Source organism: Microcaecilia unicolor, chromosome 12, assembly GCF_901765095.1.
Source record: "Microcaecilia unicolor chromosome 12, aMicUni1.1, whole genome shotgun sequence".
Lineage (NCBI taxonomy): Eukaryota > Metazoa > Chordata > Amphibia > Gymnophiona > Siphonopidae > Microcaecilia > Microcaecilia unicolor.
Window position 1 is genome coordinate 50,154,824 of NC_044042.1, and position 25,767 is coordinate 50,180,590.

At 47.6% G+C, this 25,767-nt stretch overlaps 1 protein-coding gene across 3 annotated transcripts in view; it reads left to right on the plus strand.

The window, feature by feature from the left end:
- Nucleotides 1-25,767, plus strand: part of KMT2A (lysine methyltransferase 2A) — a 473,075-nt gene that overhangs the window by 155,114 nt on the left and 292,194 nt on the right. For all 3 annotated transcript variants that reach the window (XM_030220693.1, XM_030220691.1, XM_030220692.1), the window contains exons 10-11: nt 11,207-11,320; nt 11,804-11,950. In XM_030220693.1, coding sequence (XP_030076553.1) covers nt 11,207-11,320; nt 11,804-11,950 — 261 coding nt within the window. The remainder of the gene's footprint in view (nt 1-11,206; nt 11,321-11,803; nt 11,951-25,767) is intronic.

The window sequence follows — 25,767 nt, forward strand, 5'->3', positions numbered from 1 at the left end:
TTTTTCCCGCCATAAACGCCCATCCCCCGCTGCTCGCCTCCGCCATCTTGGCCGGCCACTCTGCTCGGACGGCTTCTTCTTGGGCCACCCTTGAGCTGGGAGACGTTCATGCCATGGCCGCCCTTGATTTGGGCGACGGCAAAAAAGCGGCTAAAGTTAAGCGCCGTTCTTCCCACGCGGCTCCTTCGCGGAGTGTCGCGCCGGATGCCATCTTGGATGCGCAGCATGTTGCTCCCCCGCTCTTGCGAGCGCCGGTTGAGGGTTCGTCTAGGGCTGTGGCCCAGGCTGCTGAAATACACAGTCTGGGGGGTTTCTCCCCCGAGTTTATTTTGCTGCTGCATCAGGCTTTCCTTATGCAAAACGCTGCCCCTTCTCCCTTGTCCGATAACGGGGTTGAGGCCCCCGGAAGTAAACGCCCTCGGGTGGATTCCCAGGCCTTAGAGGACGCTGTTTCCTCTGATGTAGATGAGGGCAGCGTATCTGAGTTCTCCCAACGGTCCTTTGGGGATTCCTTGGAGGAGACGGATTCCCGCTCGGATGGAGCGGATGACCCCTCTGCAGCGCGGATCTTTCGCTCAGAGGATTTGCCCAACCTGTTACTGCAGGTCATGAGTATTTTGAAGATTTCCTCGCCAGAGGACGTCTCTCCCTCAGCCCCTGTTGGCTCTGCCATTATGCTGGGGACGAAGCGCCCGCCTAGAACCTTCCACGTGCATGATGCCATGCACACCTTAATTTCGGCTCAATGGGATGTCCCGGAAGCGAGCCTCAAAGTGGCTAGGGCTATGTCCCGCCTCTATCCTTTGCCTGAAAGTGAACTTGAGGCCTTTCTTTGGCCTACCGTGGATTCTTTAATCACTGCGGTGACTAAGAAGACGGCGTTGCCGGTAGAAGGTGGCACGGCCCTAAAGGACGCCCAAGACAGAAGATTGGAAGCGGCTTTAAGGTCGTCCTTTGAGGCGGCTGCCTTAAGTTTGCAGGCCTCAGTTTGCGGCTCCTATGTGGCCAGGGCGTGCCTGACTATGGTGCAGCGGGCTTCCCCCTCGGATCCTTCCTTGAGGGCTGACTGGCCGGCCCTGGAATCGGGCTTGGCTTATTTGGCAGACTTACTGTATGATGTCTTGAGAGCCTCGGCTAAAGGCATGGCTCAGACAGTCTCTGCGCGGCGGTGGCTTTGGCTGAAACATTGGTCTGCGGACCACGCCTCTAAGTCCCGCCTGGCTAAGTTGCCTTTTAAAGGCAAGCTGCTCTTTGGGGTCGAGCTGGATAAAATCGTGACCGATCTCGGCACGTCTAAGGGCAAGAGGTTACCAGAGGTCAGGGCTCGGGCCAGTGCTCGCCCCGGTATCTCCAGAGGACGGTTTCAAGAAGCCCGTCGGTACCGCCCGGGCAAGTCGGGCTTTTCTGCCCCCTCTCCCCCAAGCAGCATTCCTTTCGCAGAGACCGCCGTCCCGGAGGTACGCCCTCCGGTCCTCCCCCAGGGTCTCGTACCCAATGACGGGGTCCTGGTCCATGGCCCAGTGCAGATTGGAGGATGACGCCTGTCCTCGTTTCTGGGTGAGTGGACCAAAGTAACTTCAGACGCTTGGGTGCTGGAAGTCATCAGAGACGGCTACAAGTTAGAGTTCTGCCGACCCTTAAGAGACGGGTTTGTACTGTCTCCCTGCAAGTCTCCGGTCAAAGCTGTGGCAGTGCAGCAGACCTTGGACAACCTGATCCGCCTGGGTGCGGTCGTTCCGGTGCCAGAAAATCAGACTGGCAAGGGACGTTACTCCATTTACTTTGTGGTACCAAAGAAAGGAGGTTCTGTTCGGCCTATCCTCGACCTCAAAGGGGTCAATCGGGCCTTGAAAGTGCGGCACTTTCGCATGGAGACTCTCCGCTCTGTTATAGCGGCAGTGAAGGCAGGAGAGTTCTTGGCTTCCTTGGACATCAAGGAAGCATACCTGCATATTCCCATCTGGCCTCCTCATCAACACTTTCTGCGTTTTGCAGTCCTGGGCCGACACTTCCAGTTCAGAGCCCTCCCTTTCGGGTTGGCTACTGCTCCGCGGACCTTCTCTAAAGTAATGGTGGTCATCGCGGACTTCCTGCGAAAGGAAGGAGTACAAGTCCATCCTTATCTGGACGACTGGTTGATCCCAGCCCCCTCTTATGCAGAGTGCGGCAAAGCTGTGGACCGGGTGGTTGCTCTTTTGAGCTCCCTGGGGTGGATCATCAACTGGAAGAAGAGCCAGCTGCGCCCGACTCAGTCCCTGGAGTATCTGGGAGTTCGATTCGACACCCAAGTGGGCAGAGTGTTCCTGCCAGACAATCGGATTGTCAAGCTTCAGGCTCAGGTGGACCAGTTCCTAGTAGCCTCTCCTCTTCGGGCTTGGGACTATGTGCAGCTGTTGGGCTCTATGACGGCCACGATGGAAGTAGTGCCCTGGGCCAGGGCTCATATGAGACCACTACAACACTCTCTGCTGCAGCGCTGGACTCCGATGTCGGAGGGTTATGCTGTGCGCCTTCCCTTGGACCCAGCAGTGCGCAAGGCGCTGAGCTGGTGGTCGCAGACAGACAAGTTGTCTGCAGGAATGCCTCTGGTGACCCCGGAGTGGATTGTCGTCACGACGGACGCCTCTTTGTCGGGCTGGGGAGCCCACTGCTTGGGAAGGACAGCGCAGGGGCTCTGGTCTCCTGCAGAGGCAAAGTGGTCTATCAACCTCCTGGAACTCAGAGCCATTCGGTTGGCGCTTTTGGAGTTCATCCCGGTACTGGCGTTGAAGCCAGTACGGGTCCTGTCGGACAATGCCACGGCTGTGGCCTATGTCAACCGCCAGGGAGGTACCAAGAGCGCCCCTCTAGCCAAGGAGGCCATGAATCTATGCCAGTGGGCGGAAGCGAACCTGGAACAGCTGTCAGCGGCCCACATTGCCGGAGTCATGAATGTCAAGGCGGACTTTCTCAGTCGCCATACCTTGGAGCCCGGAGAGTGGCAGCTATCTGCTCAGGCGTTCTTGGACATCACGAAGCGCTGGGGCCAGCTGAGCCTAGATCTGATGGCGTCATCGGCCAATTGCCAAGTGCCGCGCTTTTTCAGCAGAGGACGGGACCCTCGATCCCTGGGAGTAGATGCTCTTCTCCAACAGTGGCCGACACAAGAGCTTCTCTATGTGTTCCCGCCCTGGCCCATGTTGGGCAGGGTGCTAGACCGCGTGGCAAAGCATCCGGGCCGGATAATCCTGGTGGGTCCGGACTGGCCCAGACGTCCCTGGTATGCGGACTTGATCAGGCTCTCAGTCGACGATCCTCTGCGGCTGCCAGTGGAGCAGGGCCTGTTACATCAGGGTCCCGTGGTGATGGAGGATCTCTCCCCCATTGGTCTTACGGCCTGGCTATTGAGCGGCAGCGTCTGAGAAAGAAGGGCTTCTCAGACAAGGTCATCGCCACTATGCTGAGAGCGAGGAAGCGCTCTACTTCTACTGCTTACGCCAGGGTTTGGCATATCTTTGCAGCGTGGTGTGAAGCAAGCTCACTTTCTCCCTTCACGGCTCCAATTTCTTCAGTGTTGGCGTTCCTGCAAGAAGGTCTGGAGAAAGGCCTGTCGCTCAGTTCCCTTAAAGTCCAGGTAGCGGCTCTGACTTGCTTCAGGGGCCGCCTGAAGGGTGTTTCCCTGGCTTCGCAGCCAGATGTGGTGCGCTTTCTCAAGGGAGTTAATCACCTGCGCCCTCCTCTGCACTCAGTGGTGCCTGCGTGGAATCTCAACCTGGTGCTAAGAGCATTGCAGAAGCCGCCTTTTGAACCCTTGTCGAGGGCATCTCTGAAAGACCTGACGTTGAAAGCAGTCTTTTTGGTGGCTATCACTTCAGCCAGAAGAGTTTCCGAGCTCCAGGCGCTCTCATGTAGAGAGCCTTTTCTGCAGTTCACTGAGGCAGGAGTGACTATTCGCACAGTGCCTTCCTTCCTGCCCAAGATTGTTTCTCGCTTCCATGTGAATCAGCAGCTCTGTCTCCCTTCCTTTCGTAGGGAGGACTACCCAGAGGAATACTCTGCTCTCAAATATCTGGATGTGAGACGTGTCATCATCAGATACTTGGAAGTGACCAATGATTTCCGGAAATCGGATCATCTGTTTGTCCTGTTTGCAGGTCCTCGTAAGGGTCTGCAGGCTGCTAAGCCTACAGTGGCAAGATGGGTCAAGGAAGCCATTGCAGCGGCTTATGTGGCCGCAGGGAAGGTGCCGCCTATCCAGCTGAAGGCTCACTCCACTAGAGCTCAGGCGGCCTCGATGGCAGAGGCCGGGTCCGTCTCCTTGGAAGAGATTTGCAAGGCGACAACTTGGGCTTCGGCCCATACCTTCTCCAGGCATTACCGCTTGACTGTGGCTGCTCAGGCGGAGGCCCGGTTTGGAGCTTCAGTGTTGCGGTCAGGGATTTCTATGTCCCGCCCTGGGTGAGTACTGCTTCGGTACATCCCACCAGTCTATGGATTGATCAGCATGATGATATGGAAGGTAAAATTATGTATCATACCTGATAATTTTCTTTCCATTAATCATAGCTGATCAATCCATAGCCCCTCCCAGATATCTGTATTGTTTATATTCTGGTTGCATTTCAGGTTCAAGTTTAGTCTTCAGTTCCTGTTCAGGAGGACTTCGTGTTCAAGTTTTTCAATGAATTCTTCAAGAGTTGAGACGAATTTGTGTTACAGTGAGCTGCTGCATTCCTCTCCCCTCCGTTTTACGGGGCTGGATTGAGACTTAAATTCTGCCGGCGCTCCCTCCCGCTTCATGCGGCAGTAGGGCAGTTTTGTACCCCTCCCGCTTCGGCGGTGTTAGGGTCAGTCAGCTCCTCCCGCGGTTGCGGTTGCAGGATAAGCCAGATCCCCCCGCATCGGCGGGTGTGGTGTCCCTCTCCCGCTCCGCGGGGATGAGCTGGACGGATTCCCCTCCCCCACTTGTGTGGGGATGAGCTGGGTTAATTCCCCTCCCCCGTTTCGGCGGTGGTGAGCTGGGCAGAGTGTCCCTTCGTGGGTGTAATTCTCTAAGTGCTGAGTCCTGCGGATGGAGCTTTGATATCGACATACTGAGGAGTTTCCGGCAGCACATGACCACATATAGGGAGGCAAAAGGATTGCTCTCTATCTCCACCTGCTGGTAGATGGACACAACCCACCAGTCTATGGATTGATCAGCTATGATTAATGGAAAGAAAATTATCAGGTATGATACATAATTTTACCATCATATCACCCCTGTTTCTCCTTTCCTCCAGGGTATACATGTTCAGGTCAGCAAGTCTCTCTTCATACGTCTTGGAACGCAAATGCCATACCATTCTCGTAGCTTGGGTCTTTCACATGGAAGCTTTGGTGGCTGACGCGTTGAATTTTGAAGATGTACCAGCAGCTACGGAGCAGTGCAAGGTCGATCCCTTGTTCAAGGGGGTTCGCAAGGCTGGCAGATCTTTTCCTATGCATCAGGACATAAGGGATATTGTCCAGGCGCAGTGGGGATAACCCAGGTGCTCTTTTCAGGTTAGCTCGCTCCATGGTTTGTCTTTACCCTGTGCCAGAACAGGACACGGACTGGCTTAAGCCCCTGGTAGTAGATGCAGTGAGTAAGAAGAATTCCGTACTGGTGGATGGAGGCACAGCTCTCCGAGACCCTCAGGATCACCGGATTGACACGCTATTGAAGCATTGTTTTGATGTTTCGGCCCTAGCAGTGCAGATGGCTATTTCTGGAGCCTTGGTGGCGTGCATGTGTTTCCGGTAGTCAGAAAGAGTGTTGGATAGGGCTTCAGATGATTTTTCCTTAGGGGACCAGGAAGTAGCTAAGATTGAGATGGGGGTCAGCTTTCTTGTCAAGTGCTCTTTATGATTTGCTACGTGCATCAGTGAAGTCAATGGCATTAGGTGTGGCAGTGCGCTGGACCCGGCTGCACATGTGGTCGGCGGATATGGCTTCAGCTTCGAAGTCCAAGTTCAGTGAGTAAGTTCCCTTTCAGGGATTCCTTGCTGTTTGGTGATGAGTTGGACAAGTTGGTTAAGAGTTTGGGGAATTCTAAAGTTCCTTGTCTTCCAGAGGATCGGCCATAACACTTTAGTCGGGGCAGGTCGACCTTTAGAGGATGGGGACGTGACATGAGGCTTTTCATGTTGGAAGAGGGGCTACTTTTCAGCAATCTCGTTACTAATGTACACAGTCCTTTCGTGGGGGACGGCGCAGGAGATGCGACGGGAGTTTTTCCTGTCAAGTTCAAACTTGCCCCACACAATGACGGTGTATGGGCCCATCCAGTAGGTGCCAGATTAAGGGAGTTCTTGGGGAGGTGGGCCCAAATCACTTCAGATTGCAGGGTCCTCGAGATCATTCGCGACAGTTATGCGTTAGTTTGCCCACTCTCTTCCGGACTTTTTTTTTTTCTTTTTGGAATCCCCTTGTTGTTTGAGAGGAAAGGTTCTAGCAGTCAGAGAAACCTTGGGCAGATTGGTCAGTTTGCGGGCAGTCTGTCCAATTCCAGAACTCGAGCGGGGCACAGGCAGGTACTCCATTTACTTTATGGTGCCAAAACAAAAAAAAGGATGGTTCCAGTTGGGCATTTCAGATCTTGCCTTTCCACATGGAAACATTGTGGTCGGTTATTCTGTGCATTCTGGAGAGTTTCTCACAGCCCTGGACTTGACAGAGGCCTAGTTGCATATTCCCATACGGCAAGCACACCAGCGTTTCCTTCGCTTTGCAGTACTCTGTCAGCATTTTCAGTTTTGTGCGATGCTGTTCGAACTAGCGATGGCTCCGAGGATGTTTACCAAAATTATGATAGTTGTAGCGCGACTCTTCACAAACGAGGCATTCTAGTTTATCCTTATCTGGACAACTGGTTGATTTGTGCAAATTCATACCAGGAAAGTTGCAGGGTGACGGCTCAAGTGGTGCAGTTCTTGGAGTCCTTAGGTTGGGTGATCAATTTGCTCAAGAGCTCTCTAGTTCCGTCTCGGACCTTGGAATACCTGGGGATCTTGTTTGACACGTGGCGGGAAAGGTATATTTCCCACTGTCACTTATCATCAAGTTGCAGTCTCAAGTGAAAGTTCTCCTGGGTCAGACGGTACCCTGCGCTCAGGATTATCTTCAGGTTCTGGTGTTTATGGTGGTAGCCATAAAAGCGGTACTGTGGGCCAGGACTCACATGCGGAGTCTCCAGCTTTTTCTTCTCTCCAGGTGGTCACCTCAGACAAACTCCTTGGCGATCAGGCTACCTTTACCCAGCGGGGGTACGTCGGGATCTCCGGTGGTGGCTTCGGAGCAGCATCTTGTCCAAAGGTGTGAGGTTGGACCCTCCTTGTTAGACAGATGTGACCACTGATGCCAGTCTCAGGGGCTGGGGAGCTCTCTGTCTGGGTCAGCTAGTGCAGGGATGTTGGTCGGTGGAGGAAGCGAGTCTATCCATCAATCTGTTAGAGATTAGAACGATTTGTCTAGCATTGTTGGAATTTTGCGACCTCATAGAGGGCAAGGTGGTTCGAGTGTTGTCCAACAATGCAACAGCGGTAGCGTACTTCAATCATCAAGGAGGTACAAATAGTTTTCAGCTTGCGAGGGAGATGATGGTGCTCCTATCATGGTCGTAATGCCATTTTGAAGATCTTGCTGCATCACATGTGGCAAGAGTTGGATCCGGGAGAATGGTTTCTCAGTTCTGTGGTATTCAAAACAATAGTTCACTGGTGGTGTTTGCCGGTGAGGGACAATGGCAATTCAGTGGAATGCCAAAGTGCCACGCTTCTTCAGTTGCTGGAAGGAACGGACCTCGGTTGGGCTTGGATGCTTTTCATCCATGGCCAACGGAGCTTCTGTTTGCATTTCCTTCCTAACCTCTGTTGGATCGGGTACTTTAAAGAATTTTTTTTTTAAACACGGCCTGGTGATCCTTGTAGCTCTGGATTGGCCAAGGTGTCCTTGGTACGTGGACCTTTCATCGTTGTCTGGTGTTACCCAAGCTAAGGCTTCCAGACTCGGTGAGGCTGCTGTCTCAGGGGCCAGTTCTTATGCTGAATCCGGCTCGATTTTGTCTTACAACTTGGCTCTTGAAAGGGCTCAGTTATGGAAGTACGAGTTCTCTGCGGAGGTGATTGGTACAATGTTACGTTCACAGATTTTCAGAAAGCTTTTGATAAAGTTCCTCATGAGAGACTCCTGAGAAAATTAAAGAGTCATGGGATGGAGGCAAGATTCTGGTGTGGATTAGGAATTGGTTATTGGACAGTAAAGAGAGGGTAAGGTTAAATGGTCATTTCTCTCAGTAGAGGAGAGTGATTTGTGGAGTTCCGCAGGGATCTGTACTGGGACTGGTGGTATTTAACATATTTATAAATGATATGGAAATCAGAACAATGAGTGAGGTGATCAAATTTGCAGATGATAGAAAACTGTTCAAGGTTGTTAAAACACGTGCAGACTGTGAAATATTGCAGGAAGACCTTAGGAAATAGGAATACTGGGTGTCCAAATGGCAGATGAAATTTAATGTGGACAAATGCAAGGTGATGCACATTGGAAAGAATAATCCAAATCACAGTTACCTGATGCTATGGTCCACCTTAGGGGTCAGTGCTCAAGAAAAAGATCTGGGTGTCATTGTAGATAATACGCTGAAATCTTCTGCTCAGTGTGCAGAGGCGGCCAAAAAAAATGCTAGCAATTATTAGGAAAGGGATGTTGAATAAGACCGAAAATACTATAATGTCTTTGTTTCGTTCCATGGTGCGTCCGCACCTTGAGTATTGTGTTCAGTTGTGGTCGCCGTATCTCAAAAAAGATATTGCGAAATTAGAAAAGGTTCAAAGAAGAGCGACTAAAATGATAAAAGGGGATGGAACTCCTCTCGTATGAGGAAAGGCTAAAGAGGTTAGGGCTCTTCAGCTTGGAAAAGAGACAAAGATATGATTGAGATCTACAAAATCCTGAGTGGTGTAGAACGAGTAGAAGTAAATCAATTTTTAACTCATTCCAAAAGTACAAAGACTAGGGGACACTCGAGAAAGTTACATGGAAATACTTTTAAAACAAATAGGAGGAAATATTTTTTCACTCAACGAATAGTTAAGCTCTGGACCTCCTTGCTGGAGGAAGTGTTAACAGTGGTTAGTGTATCTGGGTTTAAAAAAGGTTTGGACAAATTCCTGGAGGAAAAGTTCATAGTCTGCCATTGAGACAGACTTGGGAAGCAACTGCTTGCCCTGGGATTTGTAGTATAGAGTGTTGCCACGATTTGGATTTCTGCCAGGTACTTGTGACCTGACTAGGCCACTGTTACAGGATACTGGGCTAGATGGACCATTGGTCTGACCCAGTATGGCTACTCTTATGTTCAGTCTACTCCCTTAGTGTATATGCACGTTTGGCGGATTTTTGAAGCCTGGTGTGAGGATTGTAAGATTTCTTCCTTGAATGCTTTGGTATCACAAGTACGGCTTAGCCTTAGCTTCCCTGAAAATTCAGGTAGCGGCTTTGGCTTATTATCAGGGATATGTCAAGGGCCAGTCTTTGGCTACTCATCTGGATATAGTTCAGCTTCTAAGAGGTGTGAATCTCATGCGTCTGCCTAGGCGGACTCCTTTTCCTTCTTGGGATATTAATCTATTTCTCTCGGTTCTTACTGGTCCTCCTTTTGAACTGCTAGCTTCTGTCTCCATTAAGGACTTTATTTTGAAAGCGATCTTCTTGGTTGCTATCTCGTCAGCACAGCGTGTGTCAGAATTTCAGGCTTTGTCATTCAGACCTTCTTTTTGGGAGTTCCTGACAAATCGGTTGGTTTTGCGACCGTTCCTTTTTTTTCTACCAAAAGTGGTCTCTTCATTTCATGTTAATCTGTCCTTGGTTTTGTCGTCCCTTGGCTCTTCCACGAGGTCAGAGGAGCAGCGATCGTTGAGTAAGCTGCATGTCCGAAGAGTGTTGCAATGGTATGTAAGACAGACAGAGGGGTTTTGGCAATCAGATCGTCTCATCTTGATAGGCGGTGGTCGCAAGGGGATGGCGGCATCAAAGGCTACGCTAGCAAGGTGGATTATGGAAGTCATTGTTTCTGCTTATATTTTGAAGAGTAAATCAATTCCCGGTGGAATTAAAGTTTATTCCACCAGAGTACAGGCTGCGTCTTAGCCGGAGTGTTCTTTGGTTTCTCCAGTAGACGTTTGCAAGGCGGCAGTTTGGTCTTTGCTGCATTCGTTTATTCGGCATTACAGAGTGGATGTACAGGTGCGCCAGCACACAGTGTTTGGTCAACGGGTTCTGTTGGTGGGGCTGCAATGGTCCTCTCTTAAGTGATTGGTACTTCCCACCAGTCATGCTGGGCCGATCCAGAGGGATGATAAGGAAAAATTAGGTCTTACCTGCTAATTTGCTTTCCTTTAGTCCCTCCAGACCGGCCCTGCTCCCTCCCTTGGCAGATTGGTTTGTCGATAAAGTTCTGTGTCCTTGTCTCTGTGGAAACAGTTTTTCTCCTTAAAAAACAAATGTAAACAAGCAAATTCATTATGTATGTATATATAATTATGCACTAGGTGTTGGTCAAAGGCAGTGTGCGTTTGCACTGTCCATGTCCATGGCTGTATATAGTCCAGCAGCACACAGATGTTGATCTTCATTCTTGCTTTGTTACTGATATACTGAGGCTTGGAGCTGGACTCTTATTGGCTTTCAAGTTTCAATGTCCTCAGTCTCCACCTGCAGGAAGGCATGCACAACCCACCGGCATGCTGGGCCAGTTCGGAGGGAATAAAGGAAAGCAAATTAGCAGGTAGGACCTAATTTCTCCATATGTTAATATATGGAACAATACATTTTCGATAGCAGATCCACAAATGTGGAACAAATTACCGGGTTACTTGAGACTGTGTAGCAGTAGGGTTCAATTCAGTAAGTTCCTAAAGACATATTTGTTTGAACATGCATGGGGCTGATTTGTTTTATCTTGAATATTGTATAATTCAGTTTCTGTTACTGTTTCATTGTTTTTATTATGTATGTTGATTTGTGATCCACCTAGTTGTAGGCGGACTAGAATTTTTAAATAAATATATATTCCAAGAATTGAAAGCTATTCTTTGGTGTGAGAGGTCGCTCTAACATCTGCTTCCCCATGGCACTGCCATGATGCTGAAAGCCATCAAGTTTTGCTGACACTTCAGGCTGTTTTTTTTTTCTGCTTTTTAGGAGGACTGTGATGTGGAGAATGTGTGGGAGATGGGAGGCCTGAGTATCCTAACCTCTGTACCTATAACCCCTAGGGTGGTTTGCTTTTTGTGTGCCAGCAGTGGACATTTAGAGGTAAGACATTTTAGTTATGCTTTTATTTAGGATTTTGCATAAATGAGGCAATGCACGCATGATATCAAGTGGAACTTCTTTAGTAGCTAGCAAGGTCGGTAGACTACTCTCCTGTTTTCAGTCACAGAGAATAGTGGAAGAGGGCAAGAGTGTTCAAGCAGAATTTAATAACATCAGAGGATGCTGGAGGTGATGCCAGTGATTGGACCTATATATTTTTTTGTATTTATGTAGATATAGGTAAATAGATACATTGATAATTTAATTATTATATTTTAACACTACTGGAGTTCTAGTAGTTTATTACTGAATTACATTTTTGAAAATAGAGATTTTTGCTCTTGAATAGCAAATTAAGAGTCTATAAGAGATTAGATTTTTACATTTTGTTGATTATAAGAGTTTCCTTGATAGTAGATGAGAGAAGGATGTATATTTGGAAAGTTAAGGTGATCAGTTTGTTTCTTTCCTCTTCTCCTGTAGTTTGTGTATTGCCAAGTATGCTGTGAACCCTTCCACAAGTTTTGCTTGGAGGAGAGTGAGCGCCCCATAGAGGAACAGCTAGAGAACTGGTGCTGTCGTCGCTGCAAGTTTTGTCATGTGTGTGGCAGGCAGCACCAGGCCACAAAGGTAGGAGTAGCTAATTACCTTATAGATGTCCCTTATCTGTTTCCTGTTGCCAGGAACTGTTGTCATTCAGTTCTGCTTCGTGACAAAGAAAAAGTGGTATTTCTGACAGCAGTGATATAGAGTAATATGCAGCAAAGTGACTCCAGGAGGTGTTTTTCATGAGAACAAGATTTCACGCTGAAATCTCGCATGTTGCACAAACTGCATTAGGTTGATGTGTGTATTTTCTTTTCTTTGGTTAGGACTGAACAGTCTTGCCCCTTCTAAGACCAGTCTTCACATTCTAAATTCCTGCACAATTGCTGTCTTTTTTTTAATTTTTATTTAAATGAGAAGTTTTTATTGAATATATGCTAGAGAACAACATAGAACATAGGCAGTCATTTCCACAAATCCAGCATAACAGGTCCTCCTAGATACATACAACTCCTCTTTTTATTGAATGGGTGTTATAAAGCAAACCCTAAACCCATCTCCCTCACCCCCCACCCCAAAAAAAGGACAAAGAAAAAGAGAGAGCACCCATCAAGTCCATACCAAGCTAGTACCACCATGCACAAAAGAAAAGAAAAAGATAGTATTCAGTATCCTTATTCACCCACAAAGTTCAAATTGCAAACAGAACCACATATCTTTTCCCATTTAGCAAAGCTGTTGCGCCTAATGGCAGTCAGCTTCTCCAGTTTATAAACCTCTCCATTTTGATGATAAAGGAACTGCAGGGCTCTTCTACTCAGAAGCCAAAGTCAGTTTAGTAGCGTGCAGCAGAGACAAACCAGGAGAATCTGGTGTTTACGCAATCCTAGAATGTTCCTATTCAAAAGATAGATCCTTGGATCCCAGAGAATTGCCAGACCAGTAGTCCATTTAATCTGAAAATGAATTGTATTCCAAAAATCTGTGACTTTGAGCAGGACCACCAAATATATGTCCCATAGTGCCCCAGGCTCCACAGTCCCCCCCAGCACAATGGTGAGGATTGAGGAAACCAACGGCAAAGATGATCAGGGATTAAATGCCAACAATATAATATTTTAACATTGTTCTCTTTGAAATTTGAGGCTATCACAATTTTAGCTAGAGATTGCTTCATAACATTCCACTCCTCCTTAGTGTAAGTCACTCCAAGTTCCTGTTCCCATTTGCTTCTATGACTCAGCTCAGGGGCCCTAAGATCCCTGAGGTAACCATAGAGTGTACCCACCAAAAGCTTAGATCAACCATCTAAAATCCTCATAGACATCCACTAAAAAAGGAATAAGGGCTCGTTGATTGTGATCTAAATCTGTTGGAGGACAGTAAATGCACTAGCTGGAGGTAGGCATAATGGTGTGAATGTAGAAGCTCATACTCCCTGGCCAAGGTTTGAAAAGATATTAACTTATCATTGTCATCATACAATTGCCTCCATTTCTGCAACCCCTTCTTCTGTTCCCAAGTTCTGTAAACCAAGGGACAAGACTCAGAGGAAACTCTGGATTGTAAAAGATTGGGGAGTAGAGTGAAAACTGGAAATCCACCACAGTACTCAGCATATCCCAAATCTTAAAAGTATGAGTAATCATGGACTGATCCTCATGCAGAAACCCTGTGCCTCCAAGGAAGCCAAAACAAGAAATGCAGGGTGACTGACCCCGTCTGATGCTGCTCAATATGTATCCACAACTTATGATCATGATGCTGAAAACACTCACTAGCAGATTTAGCTTGAGCTGCCCTAGTTCCTCAATTTAGGGACCCCCAGCCCACAACGCTCAGAAGCTCTAAATAAAATTCTATGAGAAAACCTGGGCTTTCTGTCACAACAAATAAATTTATGTATTCTACCCTGAAGAGAAGTGAGAACCTGACGCGAGACCTCAACTGTCAATACTTGAAAGAAATATACAGGTTCATTTTCGAAAGAGAAGGACGCCCATCTTTCGACACAAATCGGTATAATCGAAAACCGATTTTGGACATCCCCAACTGCTTTCCGTCGCAGGGAGGCCAAAGTTCAAGGGGGCGTATCGGAGGCGTAGCGAAGGCGGGTCTTGGGCATGACTAATACATGGACGTCCTCGACCCATAATGGAAAAAAAAACAGGACGTCCCTGACGAGCACTTGGACGACTTTACCTGGTCCTGTTTTTCTTATGACCAAGGCACAAAAAGGTGGCCAAAATGACCAGATGACCACCAGAGAGAATCGGGGATGACCTCCCCTTACTCCCCCAGTGGTCACTGACCCCCTCCTACCCTCAAAAACATCTTTCAAAATATTTTTTGCCAGCCTCAGATATCATACTCAGGTCCATGACAGCAGTATGCAGGTCCCTGGAGCAGTTTTAGTGGGTGCAGTGCACTTCAGGCAGGCGGACCCAGGCCCATCCCCCTCCCTACCTGTTACATTTGTGGAGGAAACAGCGAGCCCTCCAAAACTCACCAGAAACCCACTGTACCCACATCTAGGTGCCCTCCTTCACCTGTAAGGGCTATGGTAGTGGTGTACAGTTGTGGGTAGTGGGTTTTAGGGGGGGGGTTTGGGGGGGCTCAGCACACAAGGTAAGTGAGCTATGTTCCTGGGAGTATTTTATGAAGTCCACTGTAGTGCCCCCTAGGGTGCCCGCTTGGTGTCCTGGCATTTCAGGGGGACCAGTGCACTAGAAATGCTGGCTCCTCCCACGACCAAAGGGCTTGCATTTGGTCGTTTCTGAAATGGGCATCCTTGGTTTCCATTATCGCCGAAAATCAGGGACGACCATTTCTAAGGACGACAAAAATTTCAAGATTTGAACGTCCCCGACCGTATTGTCGAAACGAAAGATGGACTTCCATCTTGTTTCAATAATATGGGTTTCCCCACCCCTGCATCGGGACGTTTTACGAGGACATCCTCAGCAAAACTTGGGCATCCCTTTCGATTATGCCCCTCGTAACCTAGGCAAAACATTCATTTTAATAGAAGTAATTCTATAAATCCAAGTCAATGTTTGAGTCTTCCATTTCTCCAAGTCTTTGCAAATAGCTAAAAAAAAAGTCTGGTATAATTAGCTTCATATAATTGGGAGTAATTTGCTCACAACCAAACCCCTAAATATTTCAATTCATTAGACACATCTAAATGGAAAAAAGAACTGCAACCACAACCTCATGAGCTCATCTGTATTAATATTAAGTGCTTCTGGCTTACTAATATTGATCTTAAATCCAGAGACCTGAGAATATGCTGCCAAATCAGAAATCAGTTTAGCTAAGGTCTTGCCACGGTTCCAAGAATGTTTACCAAGGTTATGAGGGTGGTGATGCCTTTCCTTCAGCACCAGGGAATCAAAGTTCACCTGTACCTCGACAGCCAGCTCATTTGTGTGTCGTCCTATTCGGACAATGTGATGGCGACAGACAAAGTTGTCTCTCTTCTGCAGTCGGATTGGATGATAAATTTTGAGAAATTTAGACTAATTCCATCATAGATGCTGGAGTGTCTGGGCATTCTATTTGACACAGAAAGGGAGAGTATCTTCCTCACTGAGTGCAGGAGGTCAAAGCTGGTTCAACAGATTCATCTTCTCAGTCAGTGACTGCGACGATGAGGACAGGAGGCCCTCCTCTCAGTCAGCTAGAGTACCCAGTGCCTCCAGAGCTTCACAGTGATGCAGTTCTAGTCCATTCTTTTTTTTCCTCTTGTGGGAGGATGTCGTCACGAGTTTGGAGAGAGGTGAGCCAAAATCATGTCGGACTAGTGGATTCTAGATATTCTTACAGAAGGTTACAAGTTGGAGTTCTCCTGCCTGGTTGCTCCTCTCTTCTTGCGGTCGAGGTTTGGAACACAGTAGGTTCCTTGCTGGCGCTCTGAGCCATTGTTACAGTTCCCCAGACTGAACAGGGACAAGGCAGATTATCTGTCTAAAGAAGCAAGGTACCTTTCGTCCAGTCTTTGATCTCAAAGGTCTAAACCGCTGCTTTTGAGTGGCCAGCTTTTGTATGGAAACCATAAGAGCAATCATAGCCTTATTTCAAGTGGGAGAATTTCTCACCACCCTCAATCTGAAGGAGATGTACTTGCATCAGTGGTTTCTACATTGTTCGGCACTTGGCCATCCACTTCCTTGAGGCTTTGTCCTTTGGTCTTGCCATAACACCAAAAATGTTTACCAAGGTTATGGTGGTGGTGGCTTCCTTCCTTCGGTACCTGTCTTTCGACGACTGGCTCGTTCATGCGTCATCCTATTTGGACAGCTTGGCAGCAACGGACAAAGTTGTCCATCTTCGTAGTCATTGAGTTTGGTGATCAATTTTGAGAAGAGCAGACCAACTCCGCAGACGCTGGAGTTTTTGGGCATTCTATTCAACACAGCATGGGAGAGAATCTTCCTCACAGAGCGCAGGAGGTCCAATCTGGTTCAACAGATTCATTGTCTTTTTTTTTTTTTTTTTTTTGTCAAGGCAGGCTCAGAGTTTGGGACTACACCCAGGTTCTGGGGTAAATAACAGCGGCAATGGAAGTGGGGCAGTGAGCAAGGGTTCTTGTGTCCTACAGGAATCTCATTTCAGCTGCTGATCTCCGGTGTCACAGAAGTACGACCTTTGTCATCCTTGGATGCTGGTTTCCAGATGGAGTATACAGTGGTGGTTGTCACCCAGGAATTTGACTGTCAGAACTCCATTTCTGATAACTCAATGGGATGTGGTGACAACTGATGCCATCAAGTTGAGTTAGGGAGCTCATTACAAGTTCCATCTGGCACAGGGTACCTGAACGGAGTCTCAGTTGTTGATAAATTGCTTGGAAATCAGGGCAGAGTGGAATGCCTTATGTGACTTCACTTCCTTTATGGTGGGAACCCCAGTCCGAGTTTTCTCAGACAATGCGACGACGGTGGCTTATATCAGTAAGAAAGGTGGGATCCGCAGCTGTTCAATAACGATAGAGGACGCCTCCTTCATGAGTTGGGTGGAGAAAAATATTCTCCTCTTGTCAGCAGCTCACATCACTGGGTCCTTGACTATGAAGGTGGACTTTCTCATCAGGCTCTCTTTGGACCCAAGGGACAGGAAATTATTCAGCCAAGGATTTCCGCTGATAGTAGGCCAATGGGGTTCTTTGCTTCTGGGTTTGATCACGACGAAAAGGAATGCCAAAGTGCCCAAGTTCTTCAGCTGCTGCTGGAAAGAACAGGGCTCGATGGGGATCAGTGCCCTACTGCAAGCCCTGGCCTGAGACACATCTACTTTGTCTTCACTCCTTGGCCCATGGTATGCCACGTGTTAAAAAGGATCACATTGCACCAGTCGAATAATTCTCATAGGCCCAGATTTGCTGTGGAGTCCGTAGTAAGCAGACCTGATTCAGCTGCGTGACAGGGTTCCTCTCATTCTTCCACAGGTACAATGCCTACTGAAGCAAGATCCAGTGCTCAGTGAGGATCCATGTCCCTTTGGTCTTACAAGTTGACCATTGAAAGGGCCTGGTTGAGATGAATTAGAGTCATGGGATAGGAGGCAATGTTTGTGGATTAGGAATTGGTTATTAGACTAAATAGAGGTTAGGGTTAAATGGCCATTTTTCTCAATGGAGAAGGGTGAACAGTGGAGTGGTGCAGGGATCTGTACTGGGACCGGTGCTATTTTAAATGATCTGGAAAATTGAATGACAAGTGAGGTGAATAAATTTGCGGATGGCACAAAACTATTCAATGTTGTTAAAACACATACAGAATGTGAAAAATTGCAGGAAGACCGTAGGAAGTTGGAAGACTGGGCATACAAATGTCACATGAAATTTAATTGGACAAATACAAAGTGATGCATCTTGGGAAGAACAATCCAAATCATAGTTACCTGATGCTAGGGCTCATCTTGGGGGGTCAGCACTCAAGAAAAAGATCTAGGTTTCGTTGTAGATAATACGCTGAAATCTTCTGCTCAGTGTGTGGCGGCGGCAGCCAAAAAATCAAACAGGATGCTAGGAATTATTAGGAAAAGATGGTGAATAAGACCGAAAATACTATAATGCCTCTATATCGCTTCATGGTGGAACCGAACCTTGAGTATTGCATTCAGTTCTTGTTGCCGTATCTGAAAAAAGATATAACGGAATTAGAAAAGGTTCAAAGAAGAGCAACCAAAATGATAAAGGGAATGGAACTCCTTTCGTATGAGGAAAGGTTAAAGAAGTTATAGCTCTTCAGCTTGGAAAAGAGACGGATGAGGGGAGATATGATTGAGGTCTACAAAATCCTGAGTGGTGTGGAAGTAAATCAGTTTTTTACTTGTTCCAAAAATATAAAGACTAGAGGACACACGAGGAAGTTACATGGAAATACTTTTAAAACAAATATGAGGAAATATTTTTTTCACTCAATGAATATTTAAGCTCCTGAACTCTTTGCCGGATGATGTTGTAATGGTGGTTAATGTATCTGAATTTAAAGAAGGTTTGGTCAAGTTCTTGGAGGAAATGTCCATAGTTTGCTATTGAGACAGACATGGGAAGCAACTGCTTGCCCCGGGATTGGTAGCATGGAATATTGCTAATAATTGGGTTTCTGCCAGGTAGTTGTGACCTGACTTGGCCACTGTTTGGAAACAGGATACTGGGCTAGATGGACCATTGGTCTGACCCAGTATGGCTACTCTTATGTTCTTATGTATGTTCTCATTCAGGGTGTGGAGAAGTTTTGAGCCATGGTACCATGATAGTGGGGGTATCCCCCAATGATTATCATTTTTCAGAATTGTATTGTTTCTGCAGAATGGTTTGAACAAGGGTTTAGCATTAACTTCCCCAAGGGTACAAGAAGCGGCCATTGCATGTTACTGGAGCCCAGTACGGGGATACCCCTTGACAGTACTTCTGTATGTCAGCCATTTTCTAAGAGCTGTTAAACACATAAGACACTTTCTGAGTTTATTGGTGCCACCATGAGATCTCTACCTGGTTCTTTTGGTTTTAGCGCAGATGCCCTTTGAGCCACTTAGCCTCTCTAAAGGATATCACTCTAAAGGCAGTTTTTCTAGTGGCCATCTGTTCAGCCAGGAGGACTTCACAGTTACAGATTCTTCTGTGCCAAGAATCATTCCTGGTTATGTTTAAAGAGAATATAGTAATTCATCCCATTCCCTTTCTCTTGCTTGAGGTAGTATTGCCTTTGCCTATTAACCAGTCTATTGTGTTTCGCTCCAGATGTTTTAGGAGATGAATGATAGTGCAGACTTGGGATGTTTTCACCATCTCTATGTACATTACACATTACGTTATCTTAGGAGAACAGAGAAGTTTCAGTGGTCAGATCAGCTCTTTGTATTATTCAGCAGCATTAGGAAGGGGGAAGTGGCATCTAAAGTGACAGTAGCCCAGTGGATTAAGGAAACTAGTGCCAGCATACATCATTTGCGGTAAACTAATTCCTGATGTCTTAATGGCACACTCAACAAGAGCCCAAGCTGTTTTGTGAGCAGAGCATAGGCTGATTCCTCCACAAGAAATTTGCAGGGCAGCCACTTGGTTATCATAGTACTTGTTCATGAAGCAAGTTAGACATGCATACTCAGGACTTGATCGTTGGAGCTAGAATACTGTCAAAAGACACTTCTGTTTCCCTTTCTGATACTTCCTTGGCACATTCCATGCATCTGGACTGATCTGGGGTGGGGGACAATAAGAAAGGAGAAATTAGAGCTTACCTGCTAGTTTTCTTTCCTTGAGTCCCTCCAGACCAGTCCAGAGCCTACCTGTAGTTCACACAGGAGAGCAGAATAGTCTGGTCAAGCAAGGGAGATAAGAGGATTGGTTCCAAGAGTCTCCATTCGGTTCATCATTTTGCAAAATTATTACTGTCGAAAAACTCATTTTTCTGGGTCTCTTGCCTCAGATCTCATAAGTGGGGGGGGGGGGGGGTTCTTTCATGACTTTCTTAAGAAAATATTGAGTGCACCAAGGTAAGGTATACCCACATGTCCGGACTGGTCTGTAATTTCTTCATATGATGCCTTGAACATTTTTCTCTAACAAAACTGGGAGAGAGGCAGAGAGGAGTTCTGTTCCCCAGATCCAAAGCTATGCTGAAATGCAGTTTTCTGAAATGAAACTGGGGTTGCATTCTGTTGTGAACTGTTATGGACTTATTTCAGCATCATAGCCTCAGGTTTAGGGAGCAAACTTCCTTTCTGTTTTTCCTCTAATTTTAAGAATCATTCAGAAGATAAAACAGGACAAATCAGATTTCCTAGTATGTTTGTTTATGTTTATTGTTGACTTACTATACCGCTTAAACTGACTAAACAGGACAAAGCTGTTTACAAGCTAAAAACACATAAAAAGAAAACTACAAATTGATGAAATAGTAAAAAGCACACAATCATACCAACACAAGAGGACAGACTAGTTATTGGCCTTGTTAAATGTGGTGTCCACAGCTGGAGCTTCAAGATCTGGTCAAATTTGAGTCACACTGAGGCATATTTTCAAAGCACTTAGCCTTCCAAAGTTCCATAGGTTTCTATGGAACTTTGGAAGGCTAAGTGCTTTGAAAATACGCCTCACTGTATCCTACCCTGATCAATCTGCAGGACAGTGAGCAGTTTCACCCCAAATTTCAGTCCCTAATTTTGTTGACATTAAGGCTGAGAGGCTGAGAAAAGAACCCAGATTCCTGCATCACTTAGGAATGAATGTCTTCCCATGGAACCATGCGTTCTACAAGGGCAACTGTTTATCAGCTCTGCATATATGTATATCCTGCTTAGAAAAGTACAAGGAATATCATCTAACCTCATTGCACAGACTCAAGCTAAGCTTAAAAAAAAAATCCTAATTCATTCCTATTTAATCACAGAAACATAGCCACCCTAAATTCCCAGCACCATTCCCAGTTATACAAAAATATTCCTGCGCGAATTCACACCTGCTCTGAGGCAGATGCAACTATGTGCATACAGTTCACTACGTCTAGAGGCTTATGCAAACTCTGAGGCTACAGCAGAAAGATGCTACAGGATGGTACAATGGTGGCTTCTTTAACCTTTTCACCAAAAAAGATTATTTTCAGGACAAGGTGCATCTGCCAGCAACTACTACTACTACTTAATATTTCTAGAGCGCTACTAGGGTCACGCAGCGCTGTACAGTTTAACAAAGAAGGACAGTCCCTGCTCAAGGAGCTTACAATCTAAAGGACGAAATGTCAAGTTGGGGCAGTCTAGATTTCCTGAGTAGAGATATGGTGGTTAGGTGTCGAAGGCAACATTGAAGAGGTGGGCTTTGAGCAAGGATTTGAAGATGGGCAGGGAGGGGGCCTGGCATATGGGCTCAGGGAGTTTATTCCAAGCATGGGGTGAGGCGAGGCAGAAAGGGTGGAGCCTGGAGTTGGCGGAGGAGGAGAAGGGTACTGAAAGGAGGGATTTGTCTTGAGAGCGGCTGTGAACAAACGTCTTCTCTGAGGCTTGAAGCTCATAACTAGGTAAGACATATAATAATGGATGCTGAAATCCTAGGCAAGATGTCAAAGACATGAATGAATGAGGTGGGTTCAGTACTCACCTGTCTAAAATAAAGTGCTAGATAGTTTCCCGTTTATCGTTTATTTATTTACTATACCGTTTCTTATTGCATTCGCAAAACAGAACGGTTTACATCTTAAAAAAGAAAATTTACATTAAAAATGTACAGGAAATAGAAAAGCACAGCAAAACAAAAAAACATCCATATTAAAAGGTATATAAACAATAGACAACCATCCATGCCAAAAATATAATTATACATATTACTAGTTAATACATATTCATTCTGTCCGTTTTTCCCTTTCATCCCAGATTGTCGAATGTATTCTGAAACAAATATGTTTTCAGGAATTTACGGAAGTGAATATAGGACTCTTCTAATAGTTTTTGGAAGGCAGTTCCAAAGTGAAGGGGCTAGAAAAAAGAAAGCTGAGGTTCTTGTAGACTTCCATCTGGCCTTTTGGGGTGACGGAATTACTAATCTATTATCTGCAAGTGATCAAAATGTTCGTATGGGCAGTGGCGTTCCTAGGGGGGAGGCGGTGGGTGCGGTCCGCCCCAGGTGCATGCCGCTGGGGGGGGGGTGCCACGCGCCTGTCAGCTCTGCTCGTTCTGTGCTCCCTCTGCCCCGGAACAGGTTACTTCCTGTTCCGGGGCAGAGGGAGCATGGAACGAGCGAAGCCGACAGGCGCGCGGCACCCCCCCAGCAGGTAAAAATGCTCCCGGGGGGGGGGTCGTTTAGCCAGGGAGGGGGGAGGTGTCGTTTCGCCGGGGGGAGGGCGCATCGGTGATCCGCCCCGGGTGTCAGCCGCCCTAGGAACACCACTGCGTATGGGAGAGAATGGTATAATGAGATTAGCTAAATATGATGGAGTCAGTAAATGTAAGGCTTTATGTGTCAGAGTGAGAATCTTAAATTTTTTTCTGGCTTCAACTGGGAGCCAGTGAAGATGGTATAAGAGAGGTGTAATCCTATCATATTTTGTCATTTGTAACCATTTCATATTGATCTTAGTAAGGCCTGTATAGATGATGTTGCAATAATCCAGACGTGTCATAATATATGCGTATGTTAGGGTACATAGCGAATCTTTGTCGATCGAATTTCTAATTGAACGCAGTTTTCATAGATGATAAAAAGATTTCTTTACTATCTCAGATATTTGCTCATTAAATGATAGAGCTGAGTCAATAATGACTCCTAAATATCTAAAAGATTGTATCGTTGGTATCTGTTTATTAAACCGTGTAGATATTACAGAAGGGACTACTTCACGACCTGTTATCCAGGATGTAATAGTCTTATCTGGATTTAAGACTAAATGTTGTCTTTTAAGCCAACTAGCCACCTCATCAAGACAATTTTGAATTTGTGTTAAGTCAATGTCCAATGGTTTCACATAATGGATCAAGAGAAAGTCATCCGCGTACGAATTTGAACTAATACCCAAAGACTGGATAAATAATGAAAGAGGACTAATGTATAGATTAAACAAAATTGGTGATAAAACCGATCCTTCCATTTCATCAAGCAGATCAATCCATAGACTGGTGGGTTGTGTCCATCTACCAGCAGGTGGAGATAGAGAGCAATCTTTTGCCTCCTTATATGTGGTCATGTGCTGCCGGAAACTCCCCAGTATGTTCTCTATCTCAGCAGGTGTGTGGTCGCACAGCAGCAGCTCTGGCTAGGTCTCCAAGCCTAATTGTTTAGGATTTGTTGAGTACCTGGGGTTGAGGGCTCTTCGTGAGCAAGTGCAAACCTGGTGGTGCCAGGTCCCTCCTTTTCTCCCCCTCCCGCTGGCTCCGTTTAAAAAAAAAAAAAACAACCAGAAAAATAGACGTCCTTGAAGGAAAGACGTCCTTGTTTGCAGCTACTCACTGGGACTCCAAATCGTTGCAGCTCAGAGCAAGAAGCAGGTAATTTTACCTTTTACTAGCGGGCAGGGGGTTCCCCGAACGGTCTCCACGTGGCTATGGCCTCAGATGGCAAGGGCGCGAAAAGACGCTCCCCGGAACGCGTTCGCGCGCCTAGCGGGGAAGCGGGGGGCCCAAAGGCAGAGTCGCCCTTTTTGGGCATCCTTTTGGAGTCGGGAGAGTTCCCCGGTTTTTCCTCCGGTGCGGCGGCCTTTCCCACCTTAGGCGCCCATCCCCTGCTGGCCGCCCTCCCGGTTGTGACCGGCCACGCTGCTCGGACAGCTTCTTCTTGGGCCGCCCTCGAGGGGGCAGACATTAACAGCTTGGTCGTCCTTGACTCGGACGACGGTAAGAAGTCGGCGAAATTAAAGCACCATTCTTCCCGCGCGGCTCCTTCTCGGAGTTTCGCGCCGGACGCCATTTTGGACACGCAACGCGCCTCTCCCCCGCTCTTGGGAGCGCAGATTGAGGGGACCGCGGCTCAGGCTGCAGAAATGCACAGGCTGGGGGGTTTCTCCCCTGAGTTCAATTTGCTGCTGCATCAGGCCTTTCTTTTGCAGAACGCTGCCCCTGCTCCCCTCTCTGATAGGGTGATGAGGCCTCTATGCGCAAACGCCCTCGGGTGGATCTTCAACCCCCGGGGGACTTGGTCTCCTCTGATGTGGATGACGGCAGCGTGTCTGAGTTCTCCCAGAGATCCTTAGCGGACTCTATGGAAGAGACTGATCCTCGCTCGGATGGAGCGGATGACCCTTCTGCAGCGCGGCTTTTTCGCTCAGAGGATTTGCCCAACCTGCTTGTGCAGTCCATGAGCATTTTGAATATTGCCTCTCCGGAGGAAGGCCCTCTCTCAGCCTCTACTGGCTCAGCCATTATGCTGGGAACGAAGCGCCCGCCTTGATCCTTCCATGTTCATGAAGCCATGCAGACCTTAATTTCAGCGCAATGGGATGCCCCTGAAGCGAGCCTGAAAGTAGCCAGGGCTATGTCCCGTCTGTACCCCTTGCCAGAGGGGGAATGGGAAGCCTTTGTCTGGCCCACGGTAGATTCCTTAATCACTGCCGTGACTAAGAAAACGGCGCTGCCGGTGGAAGGTGGCACTGCCCTGAAGGACGCTCAGGACAGGAGAATGGAGGCGGCCTTAAAGTCGTCCTTTGAGGCGGACACTCTTAGTTTGCAAGCCTTGGTTTGCGACTCCTACGTGGCTAGGGCGTGCCTGACTGTTTTGCAGCGGGCTTCCCCCTCGGATCCTTCCTGGAGGGCGGAATGGCCGACCCTGGAGTCGGGTTTGGCCTACTTGCTGTATGATGTTTTGAGAGCCTCGGCCAAAGGTATGGCTCAGACGGTCTCTGCGCGGCGGTGGCTCTGGCTTAAGTACTGGTCTGCTGACCATGCCTCTAAATCTCGCCTAGCCAAGTTGCCTTTTAAAGGCAAGCTGCTCTTTGGGGACGAGCTGGACAAGATCATGACGGAGCTCGGCACGTCCAAGGGCAAGAGGTTGCCGGAGGTTAGGACTTGGGCTAGCAGTGCTCGCCCTGGTTCCTCTAAGGGCCAATTCCAGGTAGCCCGTCGGTATCGCCCCGGCAATCGGGCTCCTCTGCCTCCTCTTCCTTCAAGCGGAACTTCTCCCCCAAGCAGCATTCCTTTCGCAGGGACCGCCGGCCCAGAGGTTCGTCCTCCGGCCCACCCCCAGGGTCGTGTACCCAATGACGGGGACATGGTCCATAGCCCAGTGCAGATAGGAGGAAGGTTGTCCTCATTCCTGGGCGAGTGGACCAGGGTAATTTCAGACGCTTGGGTTCTGGAAGTCATCAGAGACGGCTACAACTTGGAGTTCTGCCGGCCCTTGAGAGACGGGTTTGTAAACTCTCCCTGCAAGTCCCAGGTCAAAGCAGCTGCCGTGCAGCAGACTTTGAACAACCTGATCCGCCTGGGCGCGGTGGTTCCGGTGCCAGTAGATCAACTTGGCAAGGGACGCTACTCCATTTACTTTGTGGTGCCAAAGAAAGAAGGTTCTGCTTGGCCTATTCTCGACCTCAAGGGAGTCAATCGGGCCTTGAAAGTTCGGCACTTCCGGATGGAGACTCTCCGCTCCGTAATAGCTGCGGTGAAGAAAGGAGAATTCCTGGCATCCTTGGACATCAAGGAAGCTTACTTACATATTTTTTTTTTTTGTTACATTTGTACCCCGCGCTTTCCCACTCATGGCAGGCTCAATGCGGCATACATGGGGCAATGGAGGGTTAAGTGACTTGCCCAGAGTCACGCTACTTGTGCCTGAAGTGGGAATCTAACTCAGTTCCTCAGGACCAAAGTCCACCACTCTAACCACTAGACCACTCCTCCACACAGGCGAAGATTTTGTAAACAACACCGTGGTGACTTGCCCTGTCCACATGGTTTAGAGATTATCAGTTGAC